Raw genomic sequence first — 18,870 nt, 5'->3', positions numbered from 1 at the left:
AGCTGCCAATATTTTACCATAAACTCATCGGGTAAAAATGACACTCAGGCAGCCCTAAGCTTTGTTTTGATGATAAAATGTGTCCAAGCAAGTGAAGCATTAATAGCATACCTGAACAACCCTCTCAAACATGTGAGCTAGGGGTAGATATGATATGAGCACATCATGGCAAGTCAGCGTGCAGTACACCTGTAGAGAACACACACACAAAGCACATGCACGTGGTTAGTGGAAGTCCAAAGGGATACTCTACCTGGACCACCCTCTCTAACATATGAGCCAAAGGAAGGAAGGAGATGTGCACATCTTTGGAAGTGGTCTGCACTGCACTCTAATGTCATACACAGAAGAGGGAGGGGGGGCTTCATTATGATCTTGACAGCATGGTAGACAAGTCAAGTTGTCTATCAAAGTAAGAAAATAGTGTCTTGTTTGCAGCTGTAGTTTGCGACAATCATGAACAATTGCCATTTTTGACAGCCCTTTTCATTTGTATCTGTTTCTTGAGTACTTTTTACTCAAAGCCATACTTCAGCCATTTCAAAATGGGTCTTCAATTAATATTGTTCGACAAATACAGAACTATTTTTTGTTAAATTTAGTTGATGAATGCAGAAAACGTTCAAATTTTCCAATAGGGCAAACAAGCTGAAATATTAACCTGTTCCATAAACACCAAAAAATGCCAACAACTCATTAAAACTGTAACACCCTATTTGTAGGTTTATCTCCTCTTCTGACTTGTTAAAATTTACCTTTCAGGTGCCACTTCAGATGAGCAGTATTATTGCCACCAAGTTTTGTGGTCTGCGGTCTGCCCACCGAGCCAATGGATTCCATTGGACTGATTGTATTTGTTCATATAGCCTTTGTTGCCATTATCACCAGGCACATTAAGTGGGAATTATTTTCACTTTGGACATTGTTAATAAAAAGGACACTGAATGAAACACCGAGCTTACCTCTGTTATTTTAAGAAAAGCTGCAGTGTTTGAGATGATATTTCCATGCGTGAGAAGTGCACCCTTGGGATTTCCTAAAAAGATAATGCATGTCAATATACATATACATAGATCCTTCCTCCAGTCAGATAAAAAAAAATGGCTGAATGGTAAGACCAACCGTATGTATACATGTGCATCTATGTGTATGTATGTGCATGTGTGTGTGTGACTGTATGCATGTACGCATGTATACATGTATATATATATATACATATATATACACATATATACACACACACATATATATATATTATATATATGTTATATATATATATATATATATATATATATATATATATATATATATATATATATATATATATATATATATATATATATATATATATATATATATATATATATATATATATATATATATATATATATATATATATATATATATATATATATATATATATATATATATATATATATATATATATATATATATATATATATATATATATATATATATATATATATATATATATATATATATATATATATATATATATATATATATATATATATATATATATATATATATATATATATATATATATATATATATATATATATATATATATATATATATATATATATATATATATATATATATATATATATATATATATATATATATATATATATATATATATATATATATATATATATATATATATATATATATATATATATATATATATATATATATATATATATATATATATATATATATATATATATATATATATATATATATATATATATATATATATATATATATATATATATATATATATATATATATATATATATATATATATATATATATATATATATATATATATATATATATATATATATATATATATATATATATATATATATATATATATATATATATATATATATATATATATATATATATATATATATATATATATATATATATATATAATATATATATATATAATATATATATATATATATATATATATATATATATATATGTATGTATATTTTTTTCAGCAATATTTATGCTTATTTATTTACTAAGTTACTTGTTACCTATTTATTTATGTCTAAAATGTCTTTTCCTGTGTCTGTATTCTCACAATCTTGCTATTGTGACAGTGAAAGTTCTCGAATACGGGTTGAATAAAGTTATCTAATCTAATATATATACCTGTAGTTCCAGATGTAAAGCAGACAAGTGCAAGGTCCTCTGGTTTCGGGGGCTGGAATTATACATGTTAAGGGGGCAGGATTAAAAGGACATTTTCTTTTCAAATTAAGCGGTACTAATAAACACTAAGGCTTCCAAACGGATTGGTTAAAATCTGTGTTTTTGAGTGTTATAAGTGTACTCACCATGGGGTCATGGTAGTTGGCTTTACCCAAATCCTGCAAAAGAGTCGAAATGTACACTGTAACTATACTTCTTAGTTGTTGGATATTTTGATAAAAGATTCCCCCGTTATCACCAATGCGTGACATTATGTAACACTTTTCAAAATTAGAATTGATAAAATTGCTACATATTTCTGCACAGTTATTGACGCAATTGAAAAAATTCTGTGATGTGATGGCAATTAACCGTCAGAGACTGATAAGAGTTTTCAATATCTAGATGAGTAGATCTTCTAGTAAGACTCATTGCGTAAAAGTTTTATAAGATATTGAACATGTGGCTTGATCACAAGCTTACGATAACAGCAAAATATCTAACAAACCAAATCCATTTGATTTGGTTCTATTTAGGTTCAAATGAATGAGACCTGACCAAAAAAAAGGCAATTTCAAATTCATTCCAATCATTCACCTTCCGTCCAATTCCAAATTGTAAGCAAATTATTATTCAAATGGAACAAAAAGAATGTAAGAGCAATATATTCAAACCTCAAACTCCTTCAGGCTCAAAACCTGGACGCCATACGTCTGTCCTCGAATCACCAGCTCGCCATCAAACGGTTCCATCAGCACGATGGTCTTCACCCATTGCGGTTTCTTGTCAAAACAGTCGAGAATCATCTCGGCTTTTTGCGGCACGTCGCAGATCACCGTGCTGATGGTGGCTAGAGCAAAACACCGCAATTAAACCGTGACTGCCACACAATGATCGCACCACTGAAATATCCATTGTACCTTTATCAATGATGAAGCTGATGGCCTCTGCGCCGAGAGTGTCGTAAAGCGGAACAGCTACGAGGGAGTATGTGTAGCAGGCCAGTTCAGAAATGGTCCACTGAAGGAAAAGAAACATGGTCAGTGATTGTGACTATTTTTTTCTTTTTAATTACAGGTCTTATGTCACCTCTGGTCTGTTCTGGGCAAAGATTCCAACAAATTTGTCTCCTGACTGAGAGTGACCCTTGTGAAGCAAGGCGGAGCCTAAGTGCTCGGCCCGGTCTGCAACCTGTGCCGTATACCCAAAAAAAAGTTCGGTTCCTGCAGTTTTTTTATTGGTTTGTTGAGATTCTGAATCATTGACGGATAGCTCACTTCTCTGTAAGACTGCCACTCGTAAGGCTGGTTCGGTTTTCTTGCTCCCAAACACGGTCCGTTATCTAGGAGAGAAAGTAAACACTTAACCTTTTGGGTCTTTGCAAGCCGTTGTCAAATTTAGGATGTAAAACAACTTACTTGACACTCGGAGACCTCGTTGAAAGCCCTCGTACATTGTCTTTGCATCGCTGTGGTAGTAGATCAAATATTCGTCAGTCTTGTTCAGCACTGATCTTCTTGCGCCTTCTTCGCCCTGATTGACATAAAATGAATCTAAGTATGCTAGAAAGAATCCAGTTTAGTTGCTCAATTTCAGCCTCACAACCTCTGTTTTGTAAAGGTAAACTCTCACAGCACAGAAGCAAACGTAATGAAATGGAACCTCGGATTACAGATGAACTGTTTTCCAAAGAAATCGGTTTACAACCTAAAGAAATGAAATCCCTTTTCCTTATCATATCCCTATGTAGCTAACTGTAAGGGACTGTGTCACACCACACCATAAACAAATATAAAACCTATTGTTTAAAGACTTAATTAACTTTTAAAAGTGTTTGCAATCTGTAGAAGCAACATAGATATCACACTTCAACCAGGTGACCTTCCCATTTTGACTGACATTCACAAACATTAGGAAAAACCTTTAGTACTAGTATACATATAATAAAAGGAACAATAAATAGGAAATTTAGATTTTAAAACATAAAAACTTGTGAAGCAATGAAGTTGAAATTAAAGTCTTCCCTAAGATTTAGCCTCTCTAGTCTTGAAATTGGTTCTTCTAGTCTGACTGGAATAATGTTATGTGTCTTAAGTCCCGCATATCTAGCATTTAATAGCTATTTAGAATTAAGTTTAGAGAAAAGTTAGATTAAATTTATTTTTGAGTGTGTCTGCATCATAATCCAAGTTCATTAAATTTTTTTTCATGTTATGTTACGAGTGCGTTGCCAAGCAAAAAGAGTAAGACTTCAATATATTTTCTTCATTGTGCATTTTTTGGTTGGTGCGACTTTGTCCCCCCAAAAATACGGCGTATTTGTATCTTTCTGCAAACGTTAAAAAAAGAGACTACATACTGGCATTTCCACTGACTGCATGGTAAGGTCACACGCCGGTTCCAGGGCTCGTGGCCTGGTGGTTAGCCAGTAGGTGGTGAAGGCGGCAATGGCGCCCATGCCCAACAGTGTGTTAGTAGGAAGTCCACGTATGTACTGCCGCAGGTCGTCCAGCTCTGGAAGCCGCAGCTGCCTCAGGACTTCCTGAGTCTGCATGGCTGATGTGGGCTGCAGCAAAGACAGAGAAGTACAGTCAAATTCCAATACAGACAAAAATTAATTACCGTGACAATTCAATGCTTGAAGGCAAACTGGAAGTGTGATTTCTTTTCATCTCTGCAATGGCCTTATCATTTAAAAGTTGAAGGTCATACAAACAGTTTATAAAATGTATTATATATACTGTGTCAATATAAGTGATTTTACTCTAAATTGTGCTCGATATGGCAATTATTGGTGAATATGAACACTTTGGTCATATGATCGGATCTTGTATTCAGGTTTTTTCAACAAAATCATGTTTTTTGCTTCCTGTAAATCAAACTAGGCAAACGTGTCCAGTGTGTAGAACTACTTCCCTTTAGAAACTAATAATAGTAATAGAGCATTGTGTAATCTTTGTAAACACTGAATTTCTTGAGGAAGTACCATTTACTGGTTGCATTATATGAACGGATTTAAAAATATGGGTATCAGATTATAGTGAAAAAACAATCTTGCATTAAAAAGCATTGTGACATTCCTAGTCTATACACATCCAAATATTTGGGGGACACTGATCTATTTTTTTCAAAAAAGAAAAATATGATTAGAAATGACTGCATTTCACTTTCATATTAAATCATTGGGAACAAACATAACCTTTTTCCTGACATTTATAAGACTTCAAACTCCCCAAGGGCATGTACACTTTTGTTTCAGCCATCCCACTGTTACATTAAAAGTGACCGGGTATACATATCAACAAGAGCCAAACTTGAAACAATTGCTTCTCCAATCAAACACTGGGTGATCTGAAAAATTAATGCTTGGAAAATGGCATTTTTGACTGTTGCTTGTGAGAGATCGAGTTCAAGGTCAGTTTAGCAAATCCTAAAATCACTCCTTACATTTCCCTAACTCATCTTAATTGACACCTGTCCACTAGAATTCCACATCTTATATTTAGAAGAAAAGAAAAAGAATCACAAACCATCAGAGAAGTCCGGACATACAAGAGTCAGACAGATATCAACTACAGAAGCTTGACAATAGCATGCAGCAACAATGTCAAATGACAATACTCACAGGTCAACAACGCGTAGTGAATGAGAGATAGCAACTCTCCGGTTTGTATGAAGAAGGATTTGGTGACTTCTAATAGACCTTTGAGGTTCTCACACTATGAATAGCACAAGAACGCCCCTCACTCCCCTCCCAAACAGAAGCACGCACATGCGTCAAACGTCACAGCTGAACCGCGAAGAACAGTGCAAGAGATTTCGTTCTCTTTCTAACTTTTTTTTTTCTTGACTTTGATACGAGAACATACTTGTTGAGGAATTAATTGAGCTAAGACTCGAACTATGCTAAACTATTCACGGGGAAGTAAGGCTACTCCAAGTTTGTATTTTCCAGCAATGCTATAAAAACCCTTAAATAAAAATAACAGAATTATTTAACATAAAAATTTAACAGAAAAAAACATTTGTCACCAATCTGAAGGGCCTGCCATCTTAGACATTTTAAGCAAAAATGATCAAGAAACAGTTACATATTACATTACAATATAAGTCAAATATTTTAGAGTGCTATTTTTTAAATGAATTGTTGATTTGTTTACAAGTGGGCTCATATACTAAACTTTTACTTTTTTGCATGATGCGATCTGCAGTTTTTAAGGCAACCTGATGGAACCTGGCCATTTTTATCCAGTTTGGAACCTGGCATGTGCTTACTTTTTCTCATTCATATTCTTTAAAAACCAAACAAAAATTGTAAAAAGCTAAAGAACGAAAAACAAGAGGCAAGCCTTGTGTCCGACTAAAGATTAGTGACCTAATAGCAAACACAGGTGTATTAAACAAACTGTTCACCTACACAATCTGCCAAAATCAAATTAAATGTTAAAAAAAAAGTTTCACTTGGGAAAAAGACATGTAAATGGTCTAATACCTGCAGGTTTCTTGTCAGGAAAGTGTGATATTGCAGGTTTTCATGTACTATACCTTTAAACTATAACTTTTGCTGTGACAAACAGCAGACATAGCTAAATTCTGGATGTATATAGTACAATAATTTAATTAGATTTTGTTGAAATACTTGAAAAAATTCTGATAGGTTATATAAAGGTTAGTGTGTCTCTGTACTCTGCCCTCGGATTGCAAGCACATGCCATTAGTGTCATACTTGGCTGAAAGTTATTGGAGGCAAAAGGTACATTGGTCAACGCAGACACCTCCACTCGCCATACTTGGCCTGAGAGGGTGGCGAGCCAATGAAAGAAGCCCATTGCCAGTCACCCCATTCAACCCGTGCCTCTCCCCCCCCAAGCCACCACTACCATACACACCCACGGGTTGGAGCAGAAAGTGGGCGAGAGGGGACTGGAGGGCACGTGGGTCATAGGAAACTACGCAACATGAAGACTGACTCAGCCCGGGGAAAAACGCAGACAGGAAGTTGCAACATAAAAACACACACTGACACTGGTTTGTTTGACTAGTCAAGTCGGTCAGACGATACAGGATAGGGTGTCTAAACTTTGGTCTAATTAGTGGTTAATGGCCGTACAGCAGGGGTTCTGGAGGCCCCCGTTCCAGTCAGTTTCCCATTTTGGCCTTCATCAACACATTTGAATCAAATAATCAGGAAGGTAGTAGGTAACAAAAATGTGATGTTTTTTGTTATGTAAGCAACAAAAAGTGATTTTTTTTTTGTTTTAGTAAGTGACCAAAAAATTGGATTATTTTGTTAGGGTAACAAAAAATTATATATATATATATATATTTTTTTTTTTGCCCAGTTTAACTCAATGCAAAAGCAGAACTCTTGAGAGAAATCATTTTTTGATCGTAATTTGAAAATGTTCCTGCTAAAACATTTCAAGAATTAGGACAATTTGAAGTTCAATGAGGTCTAAAAAATATGAAACGGTAATCAAAATAGTTATTGATGAATTTCATAGTTGATGAATCATTCCTATTTGACATTATATGATAATTACAAGCAATTTCTTTTACAACAACTGGTGTCTTTCATTAACCCGTTGTAGTGAAACCAGTTTCACAGTCTTTTCTAGATGAATCCATGTGCTAATGGTCAACTACAAATATCATATCACATGCCATGTGTCATGCAGCGTGGCAAAAACATGTTGGAAAAAAGTAGTATCGCTCGACATGAGGCGATGCTACAGTTAACTGTAACCACAGCGCAATACTTCTCACCGCCTGCGAGTCTTAGCCTGCTGGATGAAATAGTACACCTCCAGCCTGTCACATGGTAAGAGTGGAGAAATACACTTGGCACATGAGGTGGAAGGGGGGGAACTGGATTTTCATAACTGGGCCAAAGGCCACGCACTCGTCATTTGCTACCAACACAGCATCTGTGAAATTGACCCGTGGAGGTCACGCTGTTGCACCAAGTCACATCAGAGTGGAAAATGCCTCAAAATTGCTTAACTTTCTAAGACCTAGACTCTTGCAAGGCATGCATTTTTATTTTATTTTTGATATTTAGGCTAATAGGGACCTGATGAGTGTAAAAAAAAAAAGAATTATCTTTTAACATGATGTAGTTTTTGAGAAGAGTGATGTCCAGATCATAAGTGGACGGCAGGCCCTTGTAGTCCAAATTTTAACATTGTAGTCTTTGCAAATCAAAAATGTGACACATCAGGTTCTACACTGAAAAAAAATTACAAAGTACTTGTCACATGTATGACCAAGTACATAAAAAGGTAATGGTGTCATACTAAAAAGGATAAAAGAAAAGAACAAATCCCCAGATTCTATTTGCTATTTCAAGAAACCATTAAGATGTCTTTAATTATTTGCAGTAAGACAGCAAAGGGCGATTTTACGTCTCATAATAAGACCCATCTGTATGGAAGCCGCTTTGAGCATATGTATTGCCTAAAGAAAAAAAATACCATTTGATACAAATACCATTGCAACAAAGTACAGCATACTTAACTTTATTTGATTTTATATTAAACGTTATTGCTTAAGAATTGTTCTTGTTAGTGATAGTGAACAGTATTTTAATTGGTGAAGTGACTAATATTAGAGAGCCTTTTGAAAATCCAAATAATAGTAAATAGACACCATGAAAACAGTCTCTTGATCACTGATATTCACCTATTGCAGTGGGTCTTGCAACCTGTATACTGCGAAAAACGAGGTATTACAGTACTGAAAGGCCAAGCAAACAAGTAATTGACGGCCTCCCAACTAAAATGATTACATGGCAACATTAATTGTGTACCAAAAGTACTAAGATTTATGGCCCCTAGGCACTTTCCAAAATTAGCTGTAAATAGACGTTGAAGCTCATTTGTTATGTTTGTGGAGCCAACAGCCTGGCACTTGTAGGTGTGTACTCAATAAAAGATGTTAACCTTAAACGACTTCAGCAAGTGGTAGTGGCATAACAATGAGTTGAATAAATTTACCTCTTACCCAATGATACAAAGATCTGGTACTCTCATCCTAAATCTATCACAGTGTTGATTAGACACAATTACAGTCTTCCCTTGATTATTGAGACTTTACTTATTGCAAATTCACTTCTTTGTGATTTTATTTTCATTTTTTTAAAGTACAAATGTGAAAATCCATGCTTAAACGCGCAAGCGGAAGCCACTCCCCTGTCTTATACTTGCGACTAGGACTCTGCACTGAAGAAAAAAAAGGTATAGTTATAATAAGGGTGATCCTACTTTGCAATATTTCGGTTACTGCAGCCATGTCTGGTCTACATTAAGTGCAATATTCGAAGGATTATTGTACTCATTTCCTATTTACCTAGAGCAGGGGTGAGCAAACTTTTCGGCCCGGGTCACATTGACTTTAAAAATTTGACAGATGGGCCGGGTCAGCAAAAGATAAGATACATATAAAAAAGTGCGTCCGTTAACAGTACATATAAGTCATTAACAGAAAAAAAGGACTAAAGTATTGACATACATATCACTCATCAAGTATAAAGTACCTAAAGTAGTATGTAATTTAAAAAAAGATAGAGGGGCTGTAAAACACGAAAAACAAAGTGGAAAGAGCTACTGCCACTGGCTTCCGTGTGACAGCGCCATCTTGGGAAAAAAAAAATAATAATAATAATAATAAAAAAATAAATAAACATTATTTGGACAACGTCGGCGGGCCGGATTAAAAAGCCTAATGGGCCGTATGTGGCCCACGGGCCGTAGTTTGCCCATGTCTGACCTAGAGTTTGGCACCACCTTGTGAGGTCTAGGTGTATTACAGAAATCTCAAACTAAGCTCATACAGCAAAACTTAGGGCCATCAAAAAACATCCTAAAATACATTTGATCACATTTTTATCTCTAATATACGATTGTCTTTATGAAAATATGGCGTTCCACATTTGACCAACGACTCAAACAACAACTATGTCACTGAAAAGCTAAGCCATGTGCACTATAAGCCTCGTGCATCAATGCAATGCAGATAAATGACCACGGAACGAAATATACAACATGCCGCATGATCAATGTGCCAAGTCAGCTTCCAAAACAAGACGTCAAATTCTTGTGGATGGTTCAACAACAAAGTTTAAATTGTACTGTGTGAAACAAACTGTATGAATTTAATCCTTGTTCTCCTAGCAGGCGTAATCACTCTCCATAGCGAGACAAAATTTCTCTAAATTCAATTTGCCTCACTTTTCGGAATCCTGACGTCAGGCAGAATAACGTCCATCCTTGTGCCGGTTTGACGATTGTGTTTACATCATCTAGATCGCAATGTGATCTCCCATCTCCGGAAATAATCAAAACGGAGAAATGTTTTGAGAAAGCGCCAACAACAATTGCATCCTTCTTTTACTCACGAAAGCAACATCAATAGACTAAAGGAAACTGATTTACTCTGGTTTGTGTAACTCATCCCTGGCGGCACTCTTGTCGCTTTAACTGTTCTTCGCGTGCAGTCATTTATTCCCATATGAATTTTAATTTGAAGTTAACAAAACAAGGTTTCATTTGGTAAAGCCACAGTCTCACATTCCATCCCAACTCTAACAGTCAGTTGCTTTAGCAACAAGTGGGAGTAATACCACCAATCCTCCCAGTAAAATATGAGGATGCAATTGAGCTTTTACCCTTAGACAGGAGCATTAAACTGGACTGAATTGACAAAACAAAGACTTAAACCTTGCTACTTGCACACGCAACTCGTAACTACACAAAACATGGCTGGTTTAAGGTCATCTACATAGTAAAACGTGTTTACTTATTCAACTTCTTTGCTTCTATGTGGATAACACCACATTAAGTTGCTTTTCTTGTTAACAATCCTGGATCTTTGTTCTAAATTTGTTGTATCTGCACCATGCAATGACAATAAATGCATCTTCTATAGGACTCGTTTAACTCATTGGCTGCCATTGACATCAATGGACGCACATTTTTTTACTAGGAGTAAAAGTAAAGTTCCAAGTCAAAAGGAATTGGAGCATTCAGTATACAAGTGGGACCAGCATGATCAAAAAGGTCTCCGTTTGTTTTTTATTATCAAAAATAAGCATTTGGAGCAAACTTATCTCCATCAGTCTCTAAATGGCAACAAGATGAATAATACGATTTGAAAAAGCACATTACATATTCTGCTGTCAATCATTATAGTAAGTGGTCGCCCGGCAACTGGGATCACGCCACATGGACAAGCTTTTAAACATTTGGGAAGTGTTTATATAACTAACTTTTGATTGAGAGCAAGCCCAAGTTTTTGGAAGCATTTCGTAACGTCTAATTATCCTGGAATACCTCCACGCGGACGCCATCGGCATGAAGCGTGTAACAGCAAGAAACACCTTCTTTATCCGTGTTTAAAAACGATCGCGCAATAATGTACGCCTAAACTTAAAGAGAAACATCAACATTTAGCACATGCAACAAGATAAGCATAGAAAAAGATCATCATTAGCTACATAATGCAGTTTTGACGGGAAATATGTATACAGACCAGGTGACAGATCGAGATCCGGAATTGTTTTAACGGGACGGCGAAATGTGGCTAAAAAAAAGACGCCTCTTGCGAATTGGCCAATCGGAAGTCGTGTTACTGGACGCGTTTCCCTTAAACTGAGAAGAGAGCTGCTATTGGCCCATTTGTCAAGAATTTTGTCATAACGTTTTCCATTGCTGACCTTTTTGAGCAATTTGCAACTAATACTAACATTTGCTGCTAATACTTTTATAATTTAAAAAAAGTGATGAGTGTTTAGCACAAGTGTCCTCACACTTTTTTGCTGCAAGATCTACTTTTCAATGAGCCAACCTACTGAGATCTACTTTGTTGTTTGGGTTAGAATTCAGTGGTGGGCAAAACCGGGGTAGCTTTTTATTCCAAATAATTTTTAACCAACGAGGAAACGACAAGCACCTGACTGCAATCCACTGGTTGCACTTTTAAAATACCACATTTGTGGAATAATAGCAGATGTGGCTTTTACTTTTCAAGGAGTTAACCTTCCACAAGCTACCTTTTATCAGGGATCACAATGTAATTTATTGTCGTGCGATCTACCAATAGTTCCTTGGCGATCTATCTGAAGATAGCATTCTACTTAATGGCCAGCCCTAGTTTAGCACATCTGTCTAAAATAAAGGTCTTCCTGTATGCAATCCAAATACAAGACATGTACCCTGACAAAAAAAAAGCTGTACCCCTCGGCTGCTTCTGGAAGTCTATTTTAAAGGATTCTGCCATCCAAACTGCTTATCAAAAGCCACTTTTGGGCACTGGTTTGTGTTCCAACCAACCCAACAGAGACATTTCTGAGAAAAAAAGCAGAACTTGAATGCAATCCACTGGTTACACTTGAAAAATACCCGCAATTCACCTTAAGTATAAGTTGACATGGTATGCTCTAACTCTTTCTGAAATGTAGCGATGGCAAAATTGTGTTTTTTGGTAATACTGTGGGTTCAGTAAGGTTTTGTGTACAGATTCTTAAAGTGCTATCTTCTCAGTCAACCACAGTGATATAAATGTTAGCATTGACTTGTCTCAACTTGAACAAGGATCGCTTCACAACACAAAATAACATGCTGTACATCTGCCGTGCCCACAACACCAATGAATGGAATGCATACAAAATAGCTGTTGTTGAAATCTATGTGCGCAGACAGTTAACAGTACAAGTTCTATTGGTGGAATTCTTACCTTCTCTTACATTTATGAAAAAAAATAAGGAGGATAAATTGGTTCAGAAAGAATGAATACGTATACCCTTTTGATTAATCAGGGATGCATCAAGTATTTCATACTACTATAAACAAAGTCATATATTATATTCCAATTTATTAAGATGCATGATGATCAATAAAATAATCTTTAAAAAGTGCTATAATTAATTGGACGTTTTGCTCCATTGGTGAAGTGCCTCACTTTGAGCTTAGGGTGGCGCGCCAAGCCAGAAAATGCTGTGTGTTTATGAAAGGGGGGGGTCACCACAGGGTCACCACGGGTCACTAAGCAGTGCCTGACAACACACACAGACATGTACAGACCACTCTGTAAGCCTGTCACTTAGCAGCAGCATTGAGATTTGTCTATATCTATACCATCATGTACAAACTAAACTTTAGTCGTGTATGGTTCTCACGAAAGGCCTCGTACAATAATATTCCCACATATTTTTCGTGTATTTTGTTGCAAGTTCAGACTCAATTTAGAATGTCCAACCAGCCTAAAAACATTTCACCGACTTGAAAATGACACCCAAACATATTGAAAGGGTGGCCCAGTGAAGTGAGCGGTTAGCACATCGGCCTCACAGCTCTGGAGTCCTGGGTTCAAATCCAAGTCATGTCCACCTGTGTGGAGTTGGGATGTTCTCCCAAGGCCTGCATGGGTTTCCTCCGGGTATTCCGGTTTCCTCCCACACCACATCCCAAAAACATGCATGGTAGGGTGATTGCACACTCTAAATTGCCCCTATGTATGAGTGTGGATGGTTGTTTTTCCTCTTGAGCCCTCCGATTGGCCGGCCACCAATTCAGGGTGTCCCCCGCCTCTGGCTCGGAGACAGCTGGGATTGGCTCCAGCACCCCCGCAACCCTAATGAGGATAAAGCGGTTCAGAAAATGAGATGAGATGAGACATATTGAAAGGATGACAACGACATTAGTAAAAAATAGCATTATCATATCCTCTTTGCAGCTGAATATATTTTAAAGTATTGTATACTATGCACATTGTGTAATATTTAAGTATACTATTCCAGTCATGGACCCCCAACTGGAGTATTCTATAATCAAAATTATGGAAAAATAATGATTCTGTCAACAAATATAAACAATAAACAGACCAACTCTTAGTACAAATGCAGTATTTTGAATCAATTAATATTGGAATACTGTAAAATTGTGGGTTTTATCACGTTTTGTGAGGGGTTTACTAACAATGGTCAAAATCAAAATGGCAATATTTCAAATGAGAAGAAATGAGACCAAATGGGGCCAAAGACTAATGGAACAATGTGTCATTTAGTGCCTATAAACCTGGACCCATGTGTAAAATCAGATAGGAAAATGCATGTTTTCAGAATAATGACTACATTGATCACTTCAATCTGTAATGACATGTCAATTCCAGAGGTTTATAGCTGCACTCTCATTTATCTTTTTAAATCAAGTCATCAATTACCAATTTGTGTAAAATAAATGATCAAATCCCATAACATAAATCTGTCAGACTAAACTGGTGACGCACTATTTGGCTGTAAAAAGCAGAAGCCTTCCATTTTGCAGATCTGTGGATCAGCATTAACACTAAACCAGTGAAACAAGTGCACTTTTGGAAAGTACGACCACGGTTAAAGAAAGGCGAAAAGTGTTTTTAAACAAGTGCACAGTCAAGTAATTGGATTTTATGCCCTGGTCCCGCTCACTTGCGCCTTTCTCTCTCCATGGTGCTCCCCCTCAAAAAAAGCAGCTCTCTCCAAAAACTCTTCAGAGCTTTTCTTTCACCACCTCCCCATGCTCTCTTTTTTCAATCTTTTTTTATTTTAATTCTTTGACATCGCTCGGCGGGTGAAGATTTTTTTTTCGTTGTTGTTATAGTTTTACCCCCTTTTTTGGGGGGTAAATGAAAAGCTCCGTGAAAAAAAAGCGTAGACTTGCATGCGAGCCGCCTTGTTTTGGCGCATGAGAGCCGTTTGGGTGCACGCACACAATAAACCTGTTGTTAACCTTGCTTGCTGCAGATATATTAGAAGCAAACTGCCTGATTGTTGTCCGAAATGTATTCAAAGTATAAAATAATGCCCTTTGTTTGGAGAAGGGGAAAAACTTTGCATCCTTTGTGCGCTTTTTGCGCCTTGGCGTCCCCAGCGTTGGCGCATTGAAACGCGATTGTTTTCTCGCTTTCTAATGACATTTACCGGATCAAAACACGCTGTTAATTCGATCAGAAGGCCTCAGCCCTGGCAACAATGGCAGTATAATTTCTCCCAAAGTTTGTTAAGTTGACCGAAATTAGGCAAATGAATAGGGGTCTCCAGGCTGTGCGTCTTGCAGGTGACGGCGAGATAATGCGCGCTCGCACCAGCTGCATTCTTCTTTATTTCTCCCTTTCTTTAGCCAGCATTATTAAAATTTAGGCCAATGAAACTATTCAAGGCACTGAATAGACATTTTCTTATAGGATAATAGGATACAAATTGAGCCCCCTCCAGAAAGGGGTCTCCAGTGGAGGCTTCTCGCGTGCGCCTTGACGCGGACCACGCTCGTGTGCCAGTGGACCCCCGCAGCACGCAACCACCTGCCCTTCACACAAAAATACCCACTATACTAAATAAACACACCCACACATGCATAAAAAACTAAAAATACATGAAAGACGATAAACACTAGTCGTGTGACAGGCATCACAAGGAGGGGGTCCCCGAAAAAAAGATACAAATCTCCTCTCAATTTAAACCCTATTAAAAACCTCACCCTGCCATTGACAGCAATAGCCGTCTGCTTCATTTAAGATAAGAATCTCAGCAGTAAATCATCATATTGCAATGCTATGGACGGCGATGGACGTTCAATCCATTTTTTTTTTATTTCCAGTCATCTCTTTCAATCTAAACAAATTCAACGCCCACCACAGTCAATGGCAGACGACGATTTGAAAGTTTAATAACAAGGGATAGACCATACACGAGACAGAAAGACGTCTCGGTCTCTTCTATGCAAATTGAGTCCCACGACGAATCACGTGCTTTCAAGCAGCCACGTGGGTTAACAAAGCCAGGTCAGACCACCCCCCCGTTCCAAAAAAAACCCCGAAAAAAACAACTGTTTCTCCAAGTGATACTAAACACACACGTTTATCCCTGTATGCATGGTGGACCCCCATCTTTAATCCCTGTGTGGAATAATTTACATTTTAGCGTGAATCCCTGCTGGATGCACCCCTTTATAAGGAGCAGTTTTATTTTGTCTTCCTCACATCATTTCTGTCGCAACTAGGAAGACATTAGCACATTTTCATTTTCTATGGCATCCAAAATGAAAGAACGAAAGGTAAGCCCAATATCCTCTTTAATGTATTATTATAATTTTCCATAAATTTGATGATACGTATACCTTTATTTTGTTGAATTACTATAGTCACTATAGTGCGCAACTCCATTGCGTCAGCTATAATACAGTTTGCATTACATTAGTCGTTTAAAGTGATAAATATAGTACTTTTTTTCAAATCTCCTATGAGAATGCAGTTTTTTCTGACGTATTGGATGTAAATAGTGTGTTGGAAGCTGTGCGTAAATCACCCCTGCGCGCTTTTTTGGTGCGTTTCAGATCCTTCTAAACGTGTTTTACACTTTTTTTAGAGAACGCCCATATCTCACAAAGTAATCGAAAAAAGAAGACGAGATCGGATCAATCGTTGCCTCAATGAGTTGGGCAAAACTGTCCCGATGGCGTTGGCCAAACAGGTACTTAATGATAATCATGATAATTCATCATAAACATTGAAAGTAATTTTTTTTTCATATCGCCATTTTTTTTTTGCCTAAAGAACTCTGGCAAGCTGGAGAAGGCTGAAATATTGGAAATGACTGTTCAGTATTTGAGGGCACTCCATTCTGCAGATTTCCCAAGAGGAAGAGAAAAGGGTGAGTTGAGCTTTCCAAGTGGGGAATTTGACATCTAATATGACAAATAATATTCCACATAGCACATAAAGTGAGAATTATTAACCAGGCCCCCACTCAAAAGTATGCCCATTTTGTGTATGTGTATGTATATTTATATATATATATGTGTATGTATATTTATATATATATGTATATATGTGTATGTATATGTATATTTATACATATGTAAATATGTGTATGTATATGTATATTTATATATATGTACATATGTGTATGTATATGTATATATTTCAGCAACACGCTTATTTATTTATTAATTTATGTATCTAAAATGTATTTTCCTGTCTGTATTCTCACCCTCCTGCTACTATGACAGTGAATATGGGATGAATAAAGTTATCTAATCTAATCTAGTTTGAGGTTTTTCAATAAACAATGTGTCAACGATTATATTTTGAGTGCACACTAAATTTGAGCAGAGAATGTATTTATATTTGTCATTTTTGTAATCAAAATTGTAAATCCCAATTTTATGTAGCAATTTAATATTAATGTGCAGCCGTGAAGATAATCAAATTCTGCATGTATAAATGGTACATATTGCTCACAAGAGGGGTTAAAAAAAAAAAAAAAGATTTTCTCTAAAACTATTTGCTGTTTGTGCATCATTGCAGGCGAGTTGCTGACCGAGTTCGCCAACTACTTCCACTACGGCTACCACGAATGCATGAAGAATCTGGTCCACTATCTAACCACGGAGGACCGAGCAGAGACCAAAGACATCAAATACGCACGCATCCTGGCCTTCCTGCAGTCCAAATCCCGCGCGGTCACCGAGCCCGTGTTCGCTTCGGCCGCGTCCGGCCCCGAACCGTCGGACTACCTGGGCCATCAGCCCGAGCACCAGAGCCACAGCCCCGTGGAGGCCGCGGCGTACCAGCAACCCAATCCGGCGGGACACTTGGCTTGGCACAACTCGGCACGCGGCCCGGCCATCTCCTACCAGCCCGCCGTGGCCTTGAGTGCGCACGCACCGCAGCACGGTGGATACTTGTCGCCGGTGCAGGGACTGGAACATCATCACTACTTCAACTTGATAGGCCACGCACACCATAACACGTTTACGTTGCACAGTGCGCAACACGCAATGTAACACACCCTAACTAACACACAGAGCCTAGTTGTTTTATTTATATCCATTTGGAAGATGGAATTTGCAAACTGTACATGATGTGAATAAATTTTTCATAAAAAAGTTGCAGCTACTTTGGCTTTTTTGTACTCTATGATTAGGAAAGATAATTAGTTATGTGCTTGACTCCTTTAAGACCCCTCCCCTCTAGGCTCAGGTAAACTCCAAACAGGAAAGTCAGTCGTATTCCCTGGAGGATGAAACCTTAAATCTCAGAACTGGGAGAAGGATGTTCTAGCAACTCATCCACAGAGTCACAAAGACCCGTTTAAAAAATAAAATATTTCAACAACCAAAGAGAACCATCTGAACTTTCAAATGCCATGTCAACCATTTTAGTACAATGATTCATCTCTTGTGAGGATAAGCCATATGGAAATTAAAATGTTCCATCTCCAACAAAATGCAACTTGAAAGTTGGATGGACAGTTCATCTCAGATTTTCCAATATCACGAGGAAAAATACAGTGGCCACAAAGTACAAAACAAAAATGATCCATGCTATCTCATCTCATACTACAATTAGGTTCAGCTTCACCTTTGTATGTTTTATCCACTTCTATAACTTTGTAATTTTGACACAGTGGGATTAAGTTATCAAACAGGCACTTAAAGATGGAATAGAAATCCATTTTGATTGCACAATTTCAATAGTTATTGATATCTGTGGGTCCTTATAGTTGATTTTCGAATCCATTTTGAATTGCAATGAACTCCTTCAAGCATATTATTCATTCCAGAATGCCACCTCACACATACACACAATGATAGATAGCTATGATAT

The 18,870-nt window shown here is 36.9% G+C and overlaps 2 protein-coding genes across 4 annotated transcripts in view; one reads left to right on the top strand and one right to left on the bottom strand.

Annotated features, from left to right (window-relative positions):
* acsl1a (acyl-CoA synthetase long chain family member 1a) overlaps window positions 1-18,870 on the bottom strand; it is a 36,983-nt gene that overhangs the window by 5,516 nt on the left and 12,597 nt on the right. Inside the window, exons 1-11 of one of the 3 annotated variants that reach the window (XM_077719661.1) lie at window positions 11,761-11,861; window positions 4,592-4,798; window positions 3,651-3,765; window positions 3,510-3,574; window positions 3,322-3,423; window positions 3,153-3,252; window positions 2,907-3,082; window positions 2,379-2,411; window positions 2,194-2,245; window positions 963-1,036; window positions 112-189 (exon numbers count right to left, since the gene is read on the bottom strand). In XM_077719661.1, coding sequence (XP_077575787.1) covers window positions 112-189; window positions 963-1,036; window positions 2,194-2,245; window positions 2,379-2,411; window positions 2,907-3,082; window positions 3,153-3,252; window positions 3,322-3,423; window positions 3,510-3,574; window positions 3,651-3,765; window positions 4,592-4,786 — 990 coding nt within the window. In that variant the 5' untranslated portion in view covers window positions 4,787-4,798; window positions 11,761-11,861. Of the gene's footprint in view, window positions 1-111; window positions 190-962; window positions 1,037-2,193; window positions 2,246-2,378; window positions 2,412-2,906; window positions 3,083-3,152; window positions 3,253-3,321; window positions 3,424-3,509; window positions 3,575-3,650; window positions 3,766-4,591; window positions 4,799-5,857; window positions 5,972-11,760; window positions 11,862-18,870 lie in introns of those variants that run through there. The other 2 variants (XM_077719662.1, XM_077719663.1) reach the window with 2 other exon arrangements.
* helt (helt bHLH transcription factor) lies at window positions 16,105-18,089 on the top strand. Its single transcript, XM_077719412.1, has 4 exons — window positions 16,105-16,316; window positions 16,628-16,732; window positions 16,816-16,912; window positions 17,569-18,089. Exons 1-4 carry the CDS (start codon window positions 16,290-16,292, stop codon window positions 18,045-18,047), a joined length of 708 nt encoding a protein of 235 aa, XP_077575538.1. The 5' UTR covers window positions 16,105-16,289; the 3' UTR covers window positions 18,048-18,089.

Source organism: Stigmatopora nigra, chromosome 6 (assembly GCF_051989575.1).
Source record: "Stigmatopora nigra isolate UIUO_SnigA chromosome 6, RoL_Snig_1.1, whole genome shotgun sequence".
NCBI lineage: Eukaryota > Metazoa > Chordata > Actinopteri > Syngnathiformes > Syngnathidae > Stigmatopora > Stigmatopora nigra.
The sequence above is the reverse complement of the archived record's forward strand: the minus strand, read 5'-3'. Positions and strand labels throughout refer to the sequence as shown.